Genomic DNA, 19,640 nt, shown 5'->3' with positions numbered 1-19,640 from the left:
ATACGATCAGACATTGTGTTGATAACCTTTTGGCAGTCTTCTTTGGTGATTTTTTTATACCAAATATCAGTGACTCGTTCAAAAAGCTCTTGCATACCCTTGGATGGTGTGTCATATTCATTTAGCCGGATTTTCAAGAGAGACCACATGTTTTCAATAGGATTCAGGTCTGGTGATTGTGGAGGCCAAACCATTATCTTATACTCTTGCTGCTGAAGGTAGTCTTTGACCAAGTAACTAGTGTGTTTAGGATCATTATCATGCTGAAAAACAATTTGATCCTTGGTAAATCCATATTGTTGACATAAGAAATCCATAGTCTTCTTTTGTTTATCATCCAAAATGTCACAATACAAGGTCTTGTCCATGTGGCCATTGATTTGACATAACCAGCCAGGTCCAGCATATGTAATAGCGCTCCACACCATGATGCTACCTCCTCCATGCTTGATAGTAGGCTTGACATGTCTTGCTTGCTTCATTTCACCATCACGGATCCATCCCCAGACACGTCCATCAGAGTTAAAACGGTTAATTTTAGTCTCATCTGACCAAATAACACGTTTCCAATCATCCAAGGTCCAGTTGCGATATTGATAACACCAGGCAAGTCGTTTTTTGGCATTAGCAGCAGAAATCATCGGTTTCTTCTCCTTTTCAAAGGCACCCAGACCAGATTCATACAAAGCTCTACGGACTGTATCAACACTAACAGTAATGCTGTGATCCAATTGAAGCTGTTTTTGCACCTTAACAGCATTATCCAGACGACCTTTGGTAATTTGATGAACACAGTATCTCTTGTCAACCTTGGTAAGCATATTGGGACGACCACCTTTAGATACTTGAACATCTGGACAATAGATCTTCTTTATCTTAGAGACAGTACCAATGCTAACACCAACTTCCTTAGCCACTTGACGGCCAGATTTCCCAGATTTCAGAAATGAAATGATAGAGTTTTGCTGTTCTACCGAGATTGCATGCATAGTTGGATAAATCTTCAAATGTACTTACTGTGATGGTTAAATAATTAGCCGAAAGTTTGAGAATGAGATTAGCTTACATTTAGGATTTATTATAAGCTCTTAGGATACTCTGATGAAGTTGTGGGTTCAAAATTTAAAAATTTGACCGATGCATGCAAAACTGTTCAAGTGTACCTCTAATTTTGATCATCAGATTACTCGTGCTACAATCGGTATTTCGGAATTCTAAAATATGATTCTGAAAATAGACAGTCACCTCTTTCCAAAACTGTAAAGAGCAGTCTTATAGGTTGATTTTTCATAAAATTATAAGATGATTTATATAAAAAATGCAAACATTCGAACAGTTTTGCTGGTCACTGTAGTTGTGGTGGTGGAGTTCGAAGTCACTGAATTTCACGTGACTTTGAATGAGCCAATCAGAATCGATGATATAAGGCTACCGAATTTGGAAATGACAGAAGCGGTAGTTTAAAATTAAAGAAGTAGTATAAATTCATCCTCATTTCTCTAAGAATAAAGAGGGACCTTTTTCGGTTTTAAGAAAGCTTTTATTGTACTCTGTCAAGGAAGTGACCAGCTACGGGAGAGATAATTTAGAGAAGAAATTATCTAAGCGGAAGTCAAGTACACCACAGTAATTAAGCTTGGAATTGAAGAAGACATCCTTATCCTCTATCAACAACAAGGCAACTTTACACGCCCTGCCTACCCCATTTACCTGCCTTACGATAGACGACCTACCCCACGTATCAATTGGTGGAGAAGCTGGGCGCAACTTACATTGTTTTCGTGGCGTAGAACATCACTGGAACGACTTTAAGAACGAAAATGGACGCAATGAACATGATGAGATTCATGGCAACCCCCGAGCCATTCAGCGGCATGAGTACCGAGAATCTGTACACCTGGGTGAAGACGATAAGAAGAATCAAGAAGGGTACAGGCATGAGTGACAAGAATGCCTTGAACATGATGGCGACGCATCTTCATAGACGTGCAGGATCCTGGTGGGATCAGAATGAAGATAACATCAAGACATGGACTGAGTTTAAAAAAATTTTCCTGGAACGGTACACGTCGGACGACTTGATCGAGAAATGGGAAAACGAATTGGATGATCGAAAACAGGCAAATCACGAAATGGTAGAAGATATCACATTTTGGTTAAACGACATTTTCGAACTCATCAAGGAAATGAACGAATGTACCAAGGTGAAATATTTCATGAGAATTATCCACCGAAATATATCGTACGAGGTGGCGAAGGAAGGCAAGGCCAATAGCCTGGACGAAGCGGTGGAATGTGCACGACATTTTGAGCGGATCCAAAATAAATATAACATAGGTGATTTCGAGGAGAAACTGATTCCGAAGATAGAAGATTCCAAGGTTGACCATAGCAAGACACTTTTTGAGAAACACCCAAGTTCGGATACTGCGAGTCTGAGCGGTGACAGCATGTTTACGGCAATGAACGAGTTGGCCAAAGAAGTGCGAGCCTTGCGTGTAAACATGGCACAACCGAGACAACCAGCTGGTGAGCTGACGTGCTACAACTGTGACAATGTGGGCCACATCATGAGAAGGTGTCCCGAGCCACCGAAGCCAAGACTGTACGAACAGGGAAAAGAAACGGGACGACAGTAGAGGGAAATACTGCCGTCCAGGAAGCAAGAACCCCCCAGCCCCCGAAGAATGAAGAATCCGATGGAATGACAAAGTGCAATCTGGTGAAGGGTGTCAAGGTCTTTAATCAGAAGAGAGCATTGTCTACGACTGGGTCAGCGTCGAGTCAAAGAGTGACAAAGAAAGGTAAGGATGCAGAAATGTTATCTAAGCGACTGAGTGCAACCGAAACAGCGAAGGCGCTTGAAGACGCTATGAAGGAAGACAGGACGCCAGCCCAGAAAAAGAAGAGACAGCCGTTATGACGATTGATGGTCGACTTACCCGAGAAAGACATCTGGGAGCATATGAAGGAAGTCAATGCTGGTTTGAGCTTGGCCGATTGGGTGAAGTTGTCATCAGCAGCAGCCAAGGATTAGCAGGACGGAATTCGTGGGACACATGGACGAGCACCAAGGAAGAAGGACCAAGGACAACCGGTATGAGTACAGTATGCACAAGTGGATTTTGCAAATGATAGCGAAGAGGACTTGGAATCATTTGCAAGTGATCGAAGCGAGGTGGACTCTGACTGGGAAGAAGAATCATTAGGAGAAGACCACGATAGTGACGATACAGAGTACCAATACGAGTATAATCCGGAGAACCTACGTAAGAGCACGCCATTGCAAGGAACTGTCACAATCGGCGGCGAGAAGATAGAAGCGACATTCGACATGGGCTCTGGTGTTTCCATGTTGAGCAAGAATTTGGCAGATCGTTTTGGCTTGGAAGTAACCCGCAATAATATTATGATCGAGTCCGTGGATGGAAATGTGTCAAAACTATATCCTGTGGCAGCGATGGTTCCCATTCGCATTGGCGGAAAACTTAGGCCAGAACACATGGTGATTACCAACGCGCAAGACGACCTGTGCTTACTGGGAAACACATGGTTCCGTCAGTACGAGGTGCAAGCTGAACTGAAGTCTGGCAAGATCATAATTCTGATGAAGCAAGGTGCTGGTGCAATGCAGGTGACAGGCACCATAGAAGAGAAGAGCGATGGATGAATGGTCAAGTGTTACACGGTACAGATGAGACAGACGGACAACGCGGTATTAAAGTCATATATAGAAGAAATCATGCCGGACGGAGAAGAGAAAGAAGAAGAGCAGACATATCCTGAGATTAAGAAGCTGTTGACCAACCATAAAGATTGTTTTGTGGAGAACGCGGAGCTTGGTCGTGTCACAGGAGTACAACATGTAATTCCGACGAGTGAAGAGAAGCCAATAGTCAGCCGGCCTTACTGACACACATGGGAAGAAGACAAGCATTTAGACGAAGAGTTGAAGCGACTGTTGAAGATGAAGCTAATTCGAGAATCCGACGGATCGTGGTCATCCCCGGTGCTGTTTGTGAGAAAAAAAGACGGAAGCCTACGTTTGTGCATCGATTATAGGAAGCTCAACAAGATTTCATTGAAGGACAAGTTCCCCCTTCCACATATTGAAGACCTCCTGGATTCCATTGGTGGTGCACAGTACTTCTCGACGCTAGATGCGGCTAGCGGGTACTGGCAAGTGCCGATGGCCGAAGAATCGATCAGGAAGACTGGATTTGTAATGAAGCATGGTACCTTTGAGTTCTTGGTGATGCCCTTTGGACTGACGTCAGCGCCCGCAACTTTTCAGCGAATGATGACGAAGATTCTGTTCCCATACCTACAGTAGGACAATTCATCTATGTTTTTATTGACGATATCATTGTATACTCGAGGACGTTGGGCGAGCACATGGAGCATCTACGACTGGTTTTTGAAGCATGTAAGGAGGCAAATTTACGATTGAAATTGGAGAAGTGTCACTTTGCACGCCAGAGCATAGAGTACCTGGGTCATTTAGTGACAAACAAGGGATTGCTGCCTATGAAGCGTAACGTGGAGAAGGCATTAACCATGGTGACACTGCAGAGCAAGGACGAGATTCGATCATTTTTGGGAACTGCCGGTTACTACAGGAAGTTTATCGCAAGATATGCCGAGATTGTGCAGCCCATATCTAAGTTGCTCAGCAAGAATCAGAGTTTCTTGTGGGGTCCAAGTCAGGTGGAGGCGTTTGTGTGATATAGATGGATAGAGACGTTGAGTACGGTGAGACTGTTGTTTATTCGCGAAAGAGATGATCTCTTTAGTATCTGGTATTCAAAGATAATAACTGGTATCGGGATTTGAATGTACAAATAGTGTGTAACTACTCTAGTGTCTCTTATCTGCTTAAACCGAGGTAATTCTTATGTAGTGGTATATGGACCCTACCTATATGACATTACCCCCCTCCAGGTTGAAGCAGGCTCTGTTACATGGTCATGTCGGTAAAAACCTCTAAAAAACCCTGTGGGAAAAAATACATGAGGAAAAGACTAGCTCATGAATTACAGAGACTTATGCGCTTAGTATGGAATTATCTTTTGAGAACCACCACTTATTGTCTATTGCGCTTACTACGTCTGGGGTTGACGTTTTGTGTTTTACCCTTGCGTTTCACAGACTTATCTTCAGGCAGATTCATTTCTGTCTCGTTTGATCCACGTCTGTTCCAATATTTCATAATGAATGCAGGGTCGGTAAATTTATCAGCGGTGAGCCATTGATCATCCTCGGCACCATAACCTTTCCATCTTACAAGGTATTCGCGTTTGCCTCTAGGACCTTTATGATCAATAATGGCCTGAATTTCGTACAGTTCATCTTCAGGAACCACATCATCTACGTTGATCAGTTTCATTTCAGAGGGCGAAAAGTCTCTGGGCATAAGTGCACCAGTTTCGTCTTGAAGAACATATGATCCACCTTGCGTCTTGCGCAGAACAGTGTATGGGCCTTCATAAATAGGAGCTAATTCACCAGCTCTATTTTGTACCTTGACCATAACGTGACTTTGCTCTGGGAAATCCATGAGTCTGTGCTTGGTATCAAATTTATCCTTCATGTTGGAACCATGATGCTTCACTTTCTCTTGGAGTACCGGAAACACAATATCCGTCATGTGTTCCACACGCTTCATCAAGTCTTCATGTGTCATTGGATCTTTCGGTACAGCATTTCTTGAGCGGTAGTCCACAAAGTCATTTAATCGTCTTGCAAACATAAGAGAGAAAGGCGAGGATTGGAGTCGTTTTGTTATGCGACTATTGATGTGTAATTGTGTGTTGGGAACATAGTAGTCCCAGTCTTTGCCAGCACCTTCTATCTTTTTCCGCAAGATATGTATCGTTTCCTGTACATGTCGTTCAGCCACACCATTCACTCTTGGATGGTAGAGTGTGGTCAGCCGATGGTCAATTCCCAGGTGTTCAACAAACTTCTTTATGAACTGATTCTTGAATTCAGAACCATTGTCAGATTGTATAACCTTGGGTATGCCAAAATCACAGAATACTTCCACAAATGCTTTGACGAGTGTATCTGATTGTTTGTTCGGTAAAGTACGTAAAATGCAGAAACGAGTGCAAATATCTACAAGTACCAGAATATAGTTGTTACCAGCATTTGATGTCTTGTGAAAATTGATAAGATCAGCAGCCCAGTGATCTCCAGGAAGGTATGCATAGATTGGTCTCAAGGGATTATAGCCTTTCTGCCCTATGTTGTAGCGTTGACATTCAATATATGACTTGACCAATGTCACAGCATCTTGGAATATATTATTCCAGTGGATACCATCTGCATGGATATGTCGTACGATATGTTCAGCTCCTTCATGACCTCCAAGTAAATGTGCTTTTTCCAAGATACCGTGTCTTTCATTCTCTGGTGGACACATCGTATCATCAGTTGAAGCAACGGATTTAATCCTGAATATTTTGTGTCCATCAGTAGACTTCTTTGATACAACTGGCTTCGGTCCTTTGACGACAATACCCCCCTCCAGCTTGTCATCAGGGATAAACAAGCGAGAAAGAGAGTCAGGGAGAACATTCTGAACACCAGGTAAATGGACAACTGTAAAGGTGTAATCGAGGATAGTGTCCAACCAGGTAAGCATCATGGGGTTTGCAATCTTCTGAGTGTGAAGATAAACAAGCGCCTTATGGTCCGTATAAAGTGTGAACAGATTACCCCAAAGATACTGGTGAAACTTCTGGAGAGCATAAACAATGGCCAATAACTCTCTCTTCGTAGTTGAGTAGTTGCGTTCGGACTTACTGAGAGCTCGAGCCATGAAGGAAATGTATTGTTTCCTTTTACCTTGCATCTGAAATAATACAGCACCAATACCATAGTTGGATGCGTCAGTTGCGACAAGGAATGGCTTGTTGAGATCAGGATATTCCAGCAAAAGCTGTTGAGCCAGTATATCTTTAAGCATCTGGAAATGCTTAGTGTGCACATCGGTCCATAGGTTCGTTAAACTACCAGCCGAACGAAGTGCATCGATAGAAGCACTGATGGTAGCAACGGTAGAAATATGATCGCGGAAATAATTGATAACACCCATAAATTTCTGGACCTCCTTACCAGTACGTGGAATTGGCCATGACATCACATTGGTAAGTTTGCGGCTATCAGGTACGACGCCTTCAGCTGAAATGCAAAAAACAAGTAGGAAGATGCAAGATTGCGCAAAATGGCATTTTGCAGGATTGAGCAGTAAATTCACGTCGGTCAGAGCCTGAATGGCTGTTTGAACATGCGTGATATGCTCAGAAATTGATGGAGAGAAGATAACGATATCATCCACAAATGTCTGCACGAATGGCAGATGTTGATAAATCAAAGACATCACTCTCTGAAACTTGGATGAAATCGGCTTCAAACCAAAGGGACATCCTTGGAACATATATTGAATACCATCGTGAGTGAACGTGGTTTTATGCTGGTCCGCTTCGTGGATCTTGAAACGATGAAATGCGCTTTTTAGATCCAATGTAGTGAACACAGTGTTTCCTCCTAAGGATTGAAAAATTTCCTTGATCAATGGTAAAGGGTAACGATCATCAGGTAAATGTTTGTTGATATGACGGGGATCCAGGCAAGGTCGTTTGCCAGTCTTATTGCCATATGCATCCTTCTTGTCAGCCAAAGTCAATGGACTGTTCCAGGATGAATTCACAGCAGCACGGACAATAATTCCCTCATCCAACCAACCTTGAACAGCCTTATCAATGACTGGTCTCATGGTGAACGGCAAAGGGTACTGTCTTTGGTCTGCAGTAACTCCTTCGGGCCTTGATACAGTAGATGAATAATAGATTCAGGTAAAGTACAAAAACTTCCCTTAGGTATAGCAGCATTGGCCTTAATAAACGGCTGAACAGATCGCATGAAGTGAACATGTTCTGTTTCTGTACCTGCTGGTGATTCATTGGGTTGATATGTTTCGGCTTTTGGCACGATTGCCATCTCCTCTTTGGCCTGATGGGTTTCTGATGTATCCCAATCAGTCGCGACGCCAGTGAGAGCATGTTATGCACTGATTACGGGAGGATCAGTGCAAGCTGGACAAGAGGGTGGTGTTAAGTGCTTTCGCAAGACAAGGACAAGACAAGACAAGAAAAGAAATAAAACAGGAGCAAGAAATAAGAACGAAATCGGAACAAGAATAGAAACAGAAAAAGAACCAAGACAAGGATAAGACAAGATGGAGAACAAGATAGTACAAGAGAATACACACACAATTCTTGACTGAGGTTTATTTCATAAAATAGATCGGGTATTTATACTAAAAGATGCGAAACAGAATAGACAACGATAATAAAATAAATAAATGAAATGCAGAGCATAACATGAGGTAACGCATAGATCAATAAAAGGAGGAAGGACAACGATAGAGAAGAACACAAGAGCAAGTATAAAGGTAAGCGCATGGACCAGCATAGCAACAGTGAAGGAGTGTGCTTGGACCAATAATGCATATGGTCATGCATTATCACCAAGACAACGTGTGCGCGGGAATGGTCATGACAAATGACCATAGCACAATGGCTAGCAGTAGAAAAGGAAGCCATCAAGGAAGTCCAAGCCGGATTAAGATTCATTCATAGAAGGAAACTGTGAGCCAAGCCCAGTAATCCAGTGCAGACAAATCAAGTCGATAAAGACAAGGCCCCCGAAAGAGTATTGCAAGTTAATTATCAAGGCATAATTACCAAAGACTGAGACGAAGACAGTGTGTTTGCAGACACAGAGGAACGATGGTCCACAGAAGAGGAATTTTCTGAGATCGACAGCGAAGACGACCACTATTCAGGCTACGAATCTGATGACACGATTTTCAATTATCCATACGATCCAGAACGTTTATAGAAGACCACCCTTATCGTATGCACAAGTATCAAGGGCCGAGAAAAAGATGTTGTAGTAGATATTAGAGCAGCCTGCTCACTGATTAGTAAAGGCCTAGCACAACGATTAAATCTACCGATCAACAGCATGAAGTTTAGTGTGGAATTGATCACTGGTACATACTCTGCTTCCAATGGAGTATACAAAAATGTCTCCATTTGAATTGGTAGCAAGTTACGACCTGAGCATTTCCTAGTGCTAGAACATGACGACGATTTGATCATTTTAGGCATGATATAATTTGAAGAATACAAGGCCACTCCACATCCAGCTCTTAGGCAGCTTTACATACCCATCAAGAATGGTAAAAGTGGCGTCATCGTGCAAGGCAGAACCATGACAGATGGAGAGAAAAAGACATACACAAGCAATCTCTCACAGCTAGCTATTTATACTGCCAACGTAAAAACAGTAGAAACTCATACCGTCCTTCACACAGGATCTGATGATGGCATGAGCCAAAAAGAAGAAAATTGTAATATTCTCTCCGAAATAAAAGCAATTTTGAACCAGTATGATCATTGTTTCATGAGACCAGCGGTCTAGGCAGAGTAAAGGGATTCGAGCACCAAATATGAAGTACCCATTGTTAGCAGGCCCTATTGAGTTACATGGAAGGAAGACAAAATCCTGAAGGAAACTCTGGACTACCTTATGGAGAATAACCTAGCAAGACCCTCCAAGGGCGAATGGACTGCACCCATCTTATTTGTAGATAAGAAGAGCAGAGAACTGCAAATGTGCCAAGATTACCATAAGCTGAATCAGATTACAGTCAAGGATAGCTACCCATTACCGCATATTGACGACCTTATCAACTCATTAGGTGGATCCAAGACCTTCAGTACCCTTGACGCTGCCTCTGGTTATTGGCAAGTACCTATGGCCGAAGATTCGATAAAAGACCGGTTTTACAACCAAGTATGGAACCTACGAATTCTTAGTGATGCCGTTCGGACTCACTTCTGCACCCGCTACCTTTCAACGCAACGCATGATGACCAGCATCCTGCGTCCGTTTATTAGTTTGTTTGTATTCATATATATCGATGATATTATTGTTTATTCAGCAACAGTAGAAGAGCACACAAAACACTTGACGTTGATGTTTGAAACTTGCAAGCAGTACAACCTAAGATTGAAGAAAGCAAAATGTCAATTTGCCGCCTGATGAGTGGAATATTTGGGCCACATCGTCTCTGACAAAGGGATTGCACCCACAGAATGAAATGTATAGAAGGCGTTAGAACTAGCAGCTCCCCGCAACAAAGTTAGGTGCGCTCCTTCCTAGAAACCACAGGTTACTACCGCAGATTCATATTGGAATATGCAAAGCACGCCAAGCCTCTGAGCAAGCTAACGAAGGATAAGACGATTTTCGAGTACAGTAGAATAAAGAGCAGAAGAATGCTTTCGAATATCTGAAGAAATGTTTGACGAAGCCGCCAATCCTGAGCTATCCGGATCGCAAACAAGTGCAAATTTTGACAACAGACGCCTCAGGTCAAGGTTTAGGAGCCATCCTTTCACAATTACCAGATGGTAGTGACGAGAACAAAACGGTCATTGTGTATGCCTCGCGAACCCTGAAGCTCACTGAAGAAAAATTGCAGCCACGCATTTGGAAGCCCTGGCAATCATATACAGTGGTGGTAAAAATGGTTCTCGAGATTGTGACTTTTTGACGTTTTTATGGCTGGGCGGATTTTCCACATAAAATCTGCGATTTTTTTTTCCATTTCCATAATCAGCGACCACTTTTTTACTATAGTGCGCATTGTCAGTCATCTCATCTCATGTCAGTTCTTCTCATCCTCATTTCAATTACTTCATGGAGGCATCTCGAGAACCATTCTTGTCTTTGGTTAAATCCAAACTAATAACGGGTATGTCCACCCTTAGCCTTTATTACAGCTTCAACCTGCGCAGGCATACTCTCAATATAATTGCGGCAGGTCTCCACAGAAAAAGTTTGCCACTCTACTTCTATGCGATCCCACAATTCATGGATACCTTTAACCTGGCGATCGTAAGCACTCAATTTCAACTTTAAGTGGTGCCAGATGTGCTCAATCGGGTTAAGATCCGGCGACTGAGCAGGCCAAGGCAAAACAGAATAGCGTTGCGACTCAAGGTACGCCTTGGTGTACTTGCTGGTATGCTTCGGATCATTGTCTTGCTGGAATATCATGGCATCTTCATCAAAGCCGAAATGGTTGATCATGCGCTGCAAAGTAGTATCCAAGATATGGACATAGTCCTCCTTTTTCATACAGTAGTACCATCAAAAATCTGGGAGCCATATCCAAGCCCTTCATAAGTGAGGCAACCCCACATCATGATCCACCTTTGCCATGCTTGACAGTGAGATCAAGATGATGGGGTTTCAAGGGATCACCAGGACGTGACCAGCAGTACTTGGGAACGCCAGACGTTGATCTTGGTCTCGTCTGACCAAACAACTCGCTTCCCAGTCGTCAATAGTCCAATTTTGGTGGGCTTTCGCCCACTCCAGTCTTGCCTTCTTGTGCCTGGCAGTAAGGAGAGGCTTCTTTATCTTAAAGTGGGATTCGAAGTCTAATCTCTTCATCAGATTACGGATGGATGAGTAGCGGCAATCAATGCCGAGACCAAGGCAGTACTTGTGTACCTCAACAGCGGTCTTGAGTTCCCCTGTGAGGACTTTTCTACGAATAGAGGCGGCCGTGGTCTTCGAGAAAAGTGATGGCCACCCAGCATCACCATTAGTACGATCAGGGAGTAGCTGTTTCGCATACTTTGAAACAACACTAACAGACAAGTGCAAAGCAGCCGCAGTTTTCTTTAAGCTTTTGCCGTTCAAAAAATGCACTTTGATGCTGTTAAGCTTATCTTCAGTCAGTTTTGGTGCATGTTATGGTCGTGATTATGAAATGGTGATTAGAGAAAGGCGGATTCAAAAATGCTAGTATGAGGATACTTTTTAAAGACTTCTGTTTTGCTTACTATATCAAGGTATTGTTGTTTATCCATTTTTAGAAAACGTTCGTGTGTTTTGTGTGCATATTTCTGCAATGATATTTGCATCTCCACCAAAGACAAGAATGGCTCTCGAGATGCCTCCACGAAGTAAAGAAAGGAGGATGAGAAGAACTGACATGACACGACTGAAAATTCGCACTATAGTAAAAAAGTGGTCGCTGATTATGGGAATGAAAAAAAAATTGCAGATTTTTATGTGGAAAATCCGCCCAGCCATAAAAACATCAAAAAATCACAATCTCAGGAACCATTTTTATCACCACTGTAATTGCTCAATTTGAGCTTAAGGTGATGCCATATGTATATGCTCAATGGAGTTCAGATCCGGCGACTGGGCCAGCCAAGGCAGAACAGAAAAACGGCACGAGTTCAGGTAGTCCTCCGTATACTTGGCGGTATGCTTGGGATCGCTATCATGTTGGAAGATCATTGCATCTTCGTCCAGGTCGTAATGCTCGATTGAATTATGCAGAGTGGTCTTCAAAATCTCTATGTAATCCTCCTTCTTCATTGTGCCGTCGAAAATCTGACACACATAACCGAGGCCTTCATAGGTCATGCAGCCCCATAGCATGATATTGCCGTTTCCGTGCTTGACAGTCAGATCCAGATGATGCGGCTTCAAGGGATCACACAGCTTAACCCAGCAGTATTTGACTCCATCCGAGCCCCAGACTTGACCTTGGTCTCATCAGACCACACCACCTGTTTCCAATCGTCGACTGTCCAGTGTTGATGAGCTTTGGCCCAATCCAATCGCGCCTTTATGTGTCTCTTGGTAAGTAATGGTTTCTTGATTTTTATGCAAGCTTGGAACCAAGTTGCTTCAACGGATTGCACACTGTTTTATGTGTGCACGATGTCCTCAGCTTCCTCAAATATTTCTGAACGGCAACGGCAGTGGTAAGCTCACCAGAAAACCTTCCGGTGCACTGAGGCAATGGTTGTTGGTGAAAACAACGAAGGTCGTCCAGCTTGCATATTGTCACGTTCCGGGAAGCACTTCTTTGCATACTTGGAAACAGTACTGGGAGACAGTCTCAAGGTAACGGCGATTTTTTTATAGCTCTCACCTCGTGAAAGGCGCACCCGGAGGTTGTTGAGCTTGTCAGCGGTAAGTTGATTGATGGCATGTTAGTGAGGTGAGAAGAATGAGGTTATCACAGAGGATGAGGTTGATCAGGACCACATGGCACAACCGCTTTTATACTTCCACGTTTCTGTCAAATTGAACATCATCTACGATACTATAAAAGGCTTGCCAGCACGGTCTTTGATCACCGCAACATTATTTCACATGCTTTTCAGTTGCTTTTTTTTCGCGCCATTTGAGCACCATTCTTAAATGAAGATCACATGCGGAATTGGCAATGGCATTAGGATGAATTAGAGTAAAATGCTTGGGATCTCGGCACAGCATAGAGAAAAAAGAATTCTCTTTTTTTTATGAGGTCGCGGTACTATGAAAAACGTCCTCAAAAAAAGATGCAGGGTGATAGCAATCTCCAGATCCGCCCATTATACACTAAATACAATATGGAACTAATGGAGCTCCTGAATCATACAATCCTGCCCAGAATGCTTCGTGTATATTTTTTAGAGGACGTTGCCATAAAGATATTTTTATTTCGCCAGCGTTTGTCATATCAGCAAGGAAGAAAAACGGGTGAACAGACGCTTTTTTTATTTTCAGATTTACTCGAAAAAATGGTCCAAACAGGTGAGTTTCCGATAGAAAGAACGATGTCTTGGTCTGAGGAGGAGTTGATAAACGATAGAAAGAATATCCAGATTTATAGAAGGGAGCACTCCATGTCAAATGAGAGGTCGGATTGATGATGTCCGTGTCGGATATGTAATTGATCATGTTGGGATACCACAATTACAGGTTCCAATTTCGCATCCTATTTTTCTTCTGCATGACACATTGCACTTCACACATTACAAGCTGAATCAGATGTCAGGTCGCTATCGGGTCGCCGGTTCGGGTCAGAGGCTGACCCGAGCTGTCTACCAGTTCAGAAATAGTCGATCTGACCTGGTTTTTATCGGTTCAAGTCGGTTCGGGTCAATGACCCGGCGACCCGTTAAGGAACCCTAAGTTCTGATACAGTGAAATATCGTAACCTCTACCATCAAGATGTAAGCTAGCTTGAATTCCTGGAATTAGCGTCCTTTTTGGCAGGAAATGTAAGTTGCTCAAAGATAGTTGAATATGTCACTATCATCGTCTGGAGCTTTACACGGTAGAATTTGGTAGACACCATTGAAAGTCTCAAAAGTGAGCCCTTTTCCAAGAGTAGATTGATCTCGGTCATTATCAATATAGGTTTCCAGGTAGAGTTTGTCATCTTTTTTTTTTTATCTCTGATGTCTTTTGCACCAAAAAATGAGAAATTTTGATTCTGAATAGACAGAAACAACCATCCAGTAACAAGCGTTTTTGGTAGCATGCTAATATCAGATAAGAGCGCTGTGAGTACAAGGTGTTTACCAAATTTTAGACTAATGACCTTAGGATGACTAGAAGTCATAGTCTTGAGGTATTAACAAGTGCATTTTGCTTGCTTACTTGCTACTTTAGCGAGGTAGGTGTGAGTGAGGAGAAGGTTGATTTCCCGCCTCCACTGATTGGGACCTGTGGGGAGCGGAAAGAGCCATGGTGGTTGCATTTTGTGAGTTCTTGCAGAGACTGAGCGGTTTTCAAACGCCGCAACACGAGGGAAAATCTATCTTGCAAAGGTTTCTTTCGGCCATTCTTCTTCATAATTTCACTCTCGATAAAGCCATGTCTGTACCATTGCAGGAATTTATCGGTATGTTGAACTTCTAATTCATTTCCAGGCTACTCTTCGATATAACACCCATCTTGTTAGAGGGAGCTTGTAGCCCTGTACGCTATGAACCTGACTTGGCTCTCAACCTCGAGATTTGCGAGATGATCAACAAGAAGCAAGGCAACGCGTACGGATTGGCCTCACATATACTTTAAGATAATATAACTCACGTATTTTTATAGTCCCAGAGAAGCAGCGAAAACTATTGTGCGACTCGTGAACAGCCGAAATCTGAATGAAGCCTTACTGGCTCTTACGGTAAACCATCATCGACCTCAACCGACCTTCACACCTCTCATCATACAGCACCTCAGCTTCTGGATAACTGTGTAAAGAACTGCGGTTATCCTTTTCACCTCCAAATTGCAACAAAAGAATTTCTCAACGAACTTGTTCGCAAATTTCCTGAACGTCCAGCTGTAAGTATTTTTGCTGTCCCTCTTATGTGCAAAGCTGCGACCACAATCGTCTCACTGTAAAAATTACAGCCATTTCCAAATCAAATTGTGCAACGTATTCTATATCTGATAAAAGAGTGGAAAGTTGCATTAACGGATATGTCGCGTCACAAGGACGATCTTGTTCACATCAAGGATATGTATCGATTGCTACGATTTAAAGGTATATTAACCAGAGCATACGTCTGCCTCTTTGTGCGGTAGAATCTGAAACGAGAGTTTTTACTGAGTGACTTATAGGATATCGATTTCCGGAATTGCGCGACTCCTCAGTAGCAGCCTTGGCTCCATCTGAGGTAACAACAGGGAGCTATCTATCTTAGGTTGTAGCAGGATTTAACACGATTATTATTTTCACAGTCTTTAAAATCTGCAGAAGAACTCGAAGAGGAAGACAGACTAGCACAGTCGGCAGTAAGTACACGCTCACGTGAGATATTTGTAATGTAGTGACTAAAAAAAATGATGTTTGACTGGTATTAGAAATTGCAAGAGTTGATTCGACGAGGCAGACCACAGGATCTTGTAGAGGCTAATCATTTAATGAAAATAATGTCTGGCTACGTGAGTACTGACTTTTTTGGACTTTGGGAAACGATAATGAAAACATCAGCCTCTTACAAAAGAGAATTGATTGTAGGACCAACGATCAAAGCCAAATTACAAGCAAAAATTCGAAGAGGAGCTGCACAAAATCCAAGACAAAACAATTTTGTTTTATGAAATGCTGGAAAATATAAAGGCTGGAGAAAAGTTGAAACAGAACGACACGATCATGGTAAGGAAATATGCAGTATTCTTCTTATGGGCATTCCAATTGCTGATTGACCATTGTCATGGAAAACCAGGAACTGAAAAATGCGTGCTCGGGCGCTCAACCCAAACTACAAAAGATGATCACGGAAGTTGAAGACCATGAAATGATCGGTAAGTAAAGAAATTCATTTTCAATATGCATGTCACTTAGGTGCGTGGCATTCATTCATTCATTCTTTTTGTTTTCTTCTGGCAGAGAAATTGCTGACATTAAACGATATGATCAATAACGCCATGGCCAAATTTGCCGATATACAAAAGGGATTGTTTAATACGTCGTATGAAATCAGTGGCAAACCGCCAACACAGACCAACGCGTCTGAAGCTCCGACACAAGCCATTAGTCTGATCGATTTAGACGATATGCCATCCACGCAATCCTCCGGCCCTGTCACTCCCGCTCAATCATCTTCCACCAGCGTGCTTGACGAACTCAGCGATCTCTTTGGGCAAAGCGCAGCCATCACAACAACAGCGACGTCTTTGGGTTCACCCGCGGCTCAACAAACGGCTTCGCCTGTGGCTCCTTTGGACTTTTTGTCTCAGCCGGTGCCAGCGACATCCACTACTCGTTCCGCAAGTTCTGCACCAGCGGCTGCTTCACCTGTATTCTCAAACACCATGTTATCGGCAGGATTGAATACCACGTTATCACTCTCAAATCCTGGCACTCCTAGTACCTTCTCATTGAATTCTACTGGGAGTGCGCAGTCGGTTGCACACGACACAAGTAAGTTTCTGACAGGTTTAACGTCGTCATGATGTATGCGGAATCTAAGCATGGTGTTAGTTATTTTGGTCAACAAAAATGGATTACATATCGAACTGGAAGTGCAGCAGCGCGATACTATTTGGACATTGAAGGCATTGTTCTCCAACCGATCCACTGCACCGATGGAGAACTTGACTTTACGTTTGGCTGCCCCCAAGGTATGTTACTTATTCCTCGCTCTCTAAACTCATGAAAACGGTTTCTCATTTGTATGCTTGATTTGTAGTCTATGCAGCTGAAGATGGAATCCCAATCCTCCCAAACCATACCTTCTAAGACGGAGAAAACCGTGACGCAAATCATCAAACTCAACAATCCAAACAAAGTAAATACCACCACACAACCTATCATATAAATTGCGTACACACAGCTAATCTCTGCAAACAGGAACCTTTAAGATTGAGATACAAGGTCACCTACGAGCAATTCGGTGTGGAAATGGAGCAATCAGGAGACTATCATGCCTAGATTAACTTTTTGAGCTATTGGTGCGCAAAAATTTTGTATCTTTCACTGATCTCTTAGAAGTCGTTTTTTCGCTTCATATGTATCATGCACCACTTTAGAATGAAGTCTGACTGCGAAAATTGTAGATCCATTAAGCTCGAACGAGAAACTGTCTTCATGGTAACGATACAGTATGCAGTGAGCCGTGAACTGAAGGATATTCAGACATTTGGGAGAATTTGGTTTCAACTGTTGCAGTCATCCCTTTTGTGTCCATGGTCACGATCTTCGTCAGAGGGAAAATCAAAAAATCAGTCTTACAGGAGTTTTTCTGAAAAAAGCTGACAACCAAAGGCCCAGAGCATAACGCTGCGCAGATAAACTGCATTCTGATGAGAATGACATATTAAAATTCGCATCAGCCTTGAACTTACCAGACTCTGGAATATACTGTATGTCTGTCGACTTCTTCGATGAACGGTTATTATATAATACGTTATAGTCACCAAGCAAGAAACTGTATATTTCCATTCCCATGGGAACAAGCTTCCGAAGCAATTGAACTAAACTGTTGGTTATGTTTACGTTAAACATTACCAGGCTGCAAGATCAGGACTAACCTAATCAACGTATGACCTCCGGATGAATTCTTGAAGACAGATGCAAAACAGTTTAGATCGAGCCCAGGCTAGCATCAGGAAGAGCAACATGCTGCTGCTTCGATATCGCGTTTCTAAGACTGCATGTTCTGTTAAGTACAACAGACAGTGGATGCTCGTACACCAATATGATCTGTACAGGATCGCAATTTCGAGTTAGGTCTGATCATTCTCTATTTGACCGGACGATTCAATCTAAGTATCCCATACAGATATACTAGCTTCCGCACTCACCGCGTCATGCCAACAATAGCTTGTTGACGATGGTTCGTCCGTTGGGTTTCCACCTCACATCTTGTGTCGCCTTCTCTTTGGATGCTCATCCCTGTTTCTTGTCATTTTTGTTTGGTAGCACAGTCAATAAATCTTTTAAATTTGCAGCATGCTTTATGCAGTTCCCTATGCTTGGCTGTAGCAGGCCGATCCATTTGTAATACATTATTAATTTCTGAGCCCAAGGACCTTGAAGCATTTTGAATAGACGACTAAGCTCGCGAGAAATGACTTTTAGTTCCTCATCTGGCCACTTAAAAATAGATCACTCTGTCGCGTATTCTAAAATCGAGACGCTTCAGATTCCCATCTTTTGACATTGCGTGGTTTTTCAGCATGCAGAAACTTGGGGATTTCCTTCTTGTACATGTCTCTTGAAATTTTTGGCCTATGTTTACGCCAGAGAATTGCATTCAACCGCTTCCCTGTAATAATATGCTCTGTTGGTATTTGGAAAACTGCATCCATGATCTTTCTCTCTTTTTTTTGGATCGCCTAGAGCCCGGATCGTCGGTAGAATTTAGTTGTGGACAAAACGGTGCCAATGTCGTTCCATGTCCCCATCCTGTTTTCCTCCACATACTTGCGTAAGTTGCTCTCAATTCGGGGAACTCACTCAGCTTGCTTCACCTACCGTTCCCCGTCACCTCAATTGTTCCTGTTACAAAATACATCAAGCAAAGCTCAGGTTCTGCTCCCGTTAATAACCCACCATTTTTTATGGTCCCCTGTTCACGTCAAAATAAATAACCCCAAAGGTCTCAGCTATTATTCCTATGGAAATCAGCAAGTCTATGCCCTTGAGTCACTTTCGGTTTGATTTTGTTGCTGTTTCTTGGGTTCGGCTTTACATCTAGAAGTTTGGGTATTAATGAACTCGATTACTGCGTGGTCTCCAACATTGCATTCCTTAAGGAACTCCGCGCTGCTTTTGGCGGAATAAATGAAATGATTGTGTTTGAAACTGCCTTAATCTGATGCCGACAGTCGTCATCTCTTGCGCCTGAATATACCGCAACCTTCCGTCACCTGGCTCTTAAAGCTGGCAAAGACGATGCTACTCCTCTGGACAGACCGCGATGATTCCTCTGATTGTATCAAAAATTGTATTACCTCGCTCGTCTCCCCGCTACCATTTAGAGAATTTTTCATCAAGAGTCTTACATTTGATAAAATATGCGAGAACGCGAGGACCAACACTGCCGATGCATGATCTAAAATTTTACGATTACTTTATTCATATTCGATGTAGGGACAATTATTAATAGGTAAATTCACAACTCATAGACGCATTTTATATTTATCCTGCTGATTGTAGTATCCAATATGGTGCAAGGTCTGCAATGACCTTCTCACTTAACTTTGGCATTTGTTCCCTCCAAGTGGGCTTTTCTCAATTCTTCAGCTGCTGG

General features: G+C 42.7%; 2 protein-coding genes across 2 annotated transcripts; one reads left to right on the top strand and one right to left on the bottom strand.

Annotated features, from left to right (window-relative positions):
• Positions 1–556: 556 nt before the first annotated feature.
• BYT42DRAFT_586169 (uncharacterized protein) lies at positions 557–965 on the bottom strand. Its single transcript, XM_051570051.1, has one exon. It carries the CDS (start codon positions 851–853, stop codon positions 638–640), a length of 216 nt encoding a protein of 71 aa, XP_051419453.1. The 5' UTR covers positions 854–965; the 3' UTR covers positions 557–637.
• A 14,015-nt stretch (positions 966–14,980) lies between these two features.
• Positions 14,981–17,317, top strand: BYT42DRAFT_503929 (uncharacterized protein; the record flags this gene model as incomplete). The annotated part of the gene is made up of 12 exons (XM_051564938.1): positions 14,981–15,061; positions 15,118–15,222; positions 15,292–15,424; positions 15,502–15,557; positions 15,622–15,675; positions 15,745–15,825; positions 15,902–16,039; positions 16,110–16,166; positions 16,276–16,811; positions 16,857–17,007; positions 17,076–17,174; positions 17,237–17,317. Coding segments are annotated over 12 exons (1,572 nt in total), but the record flags the coding sequence as incomplete, so codon positions are not given.
• Between the last annotated feature and the right edge of the window lie 2,323 nt (positions 17,318–19,640).

This window comes from Radiomyces spectabilis (assembly GCF_025331425.1).
Source record: "Radiomyces spectabilis strain NRRL 2753 chromosome Unknown BYT42scaffold_14, whole genome shotgun sequence".
Lineage (NCBI taxonomy): Eukaryota > Fungi > Mucoromycota > Mucoromycetes > Mucorales > Radiomycetaceae > Radiomyces > Radiomyces spectabilis.
The sequence above is the reverse complement of the archived record's forward strand: the minus strand, read 5'-3'. Positions and strand labels throughout refer to the sequence as shown.

Bases quoted from the DNA above. Each gene is read 5' to 3' on its own strand.
- BYT42DRAFT_586169 (XM_051570051.1), bottom strand. From the start codon at position 853: ATGTTCAAGTATCTAAAGGTGGTCGTCCCAATATGCTTACCAAGGTTG.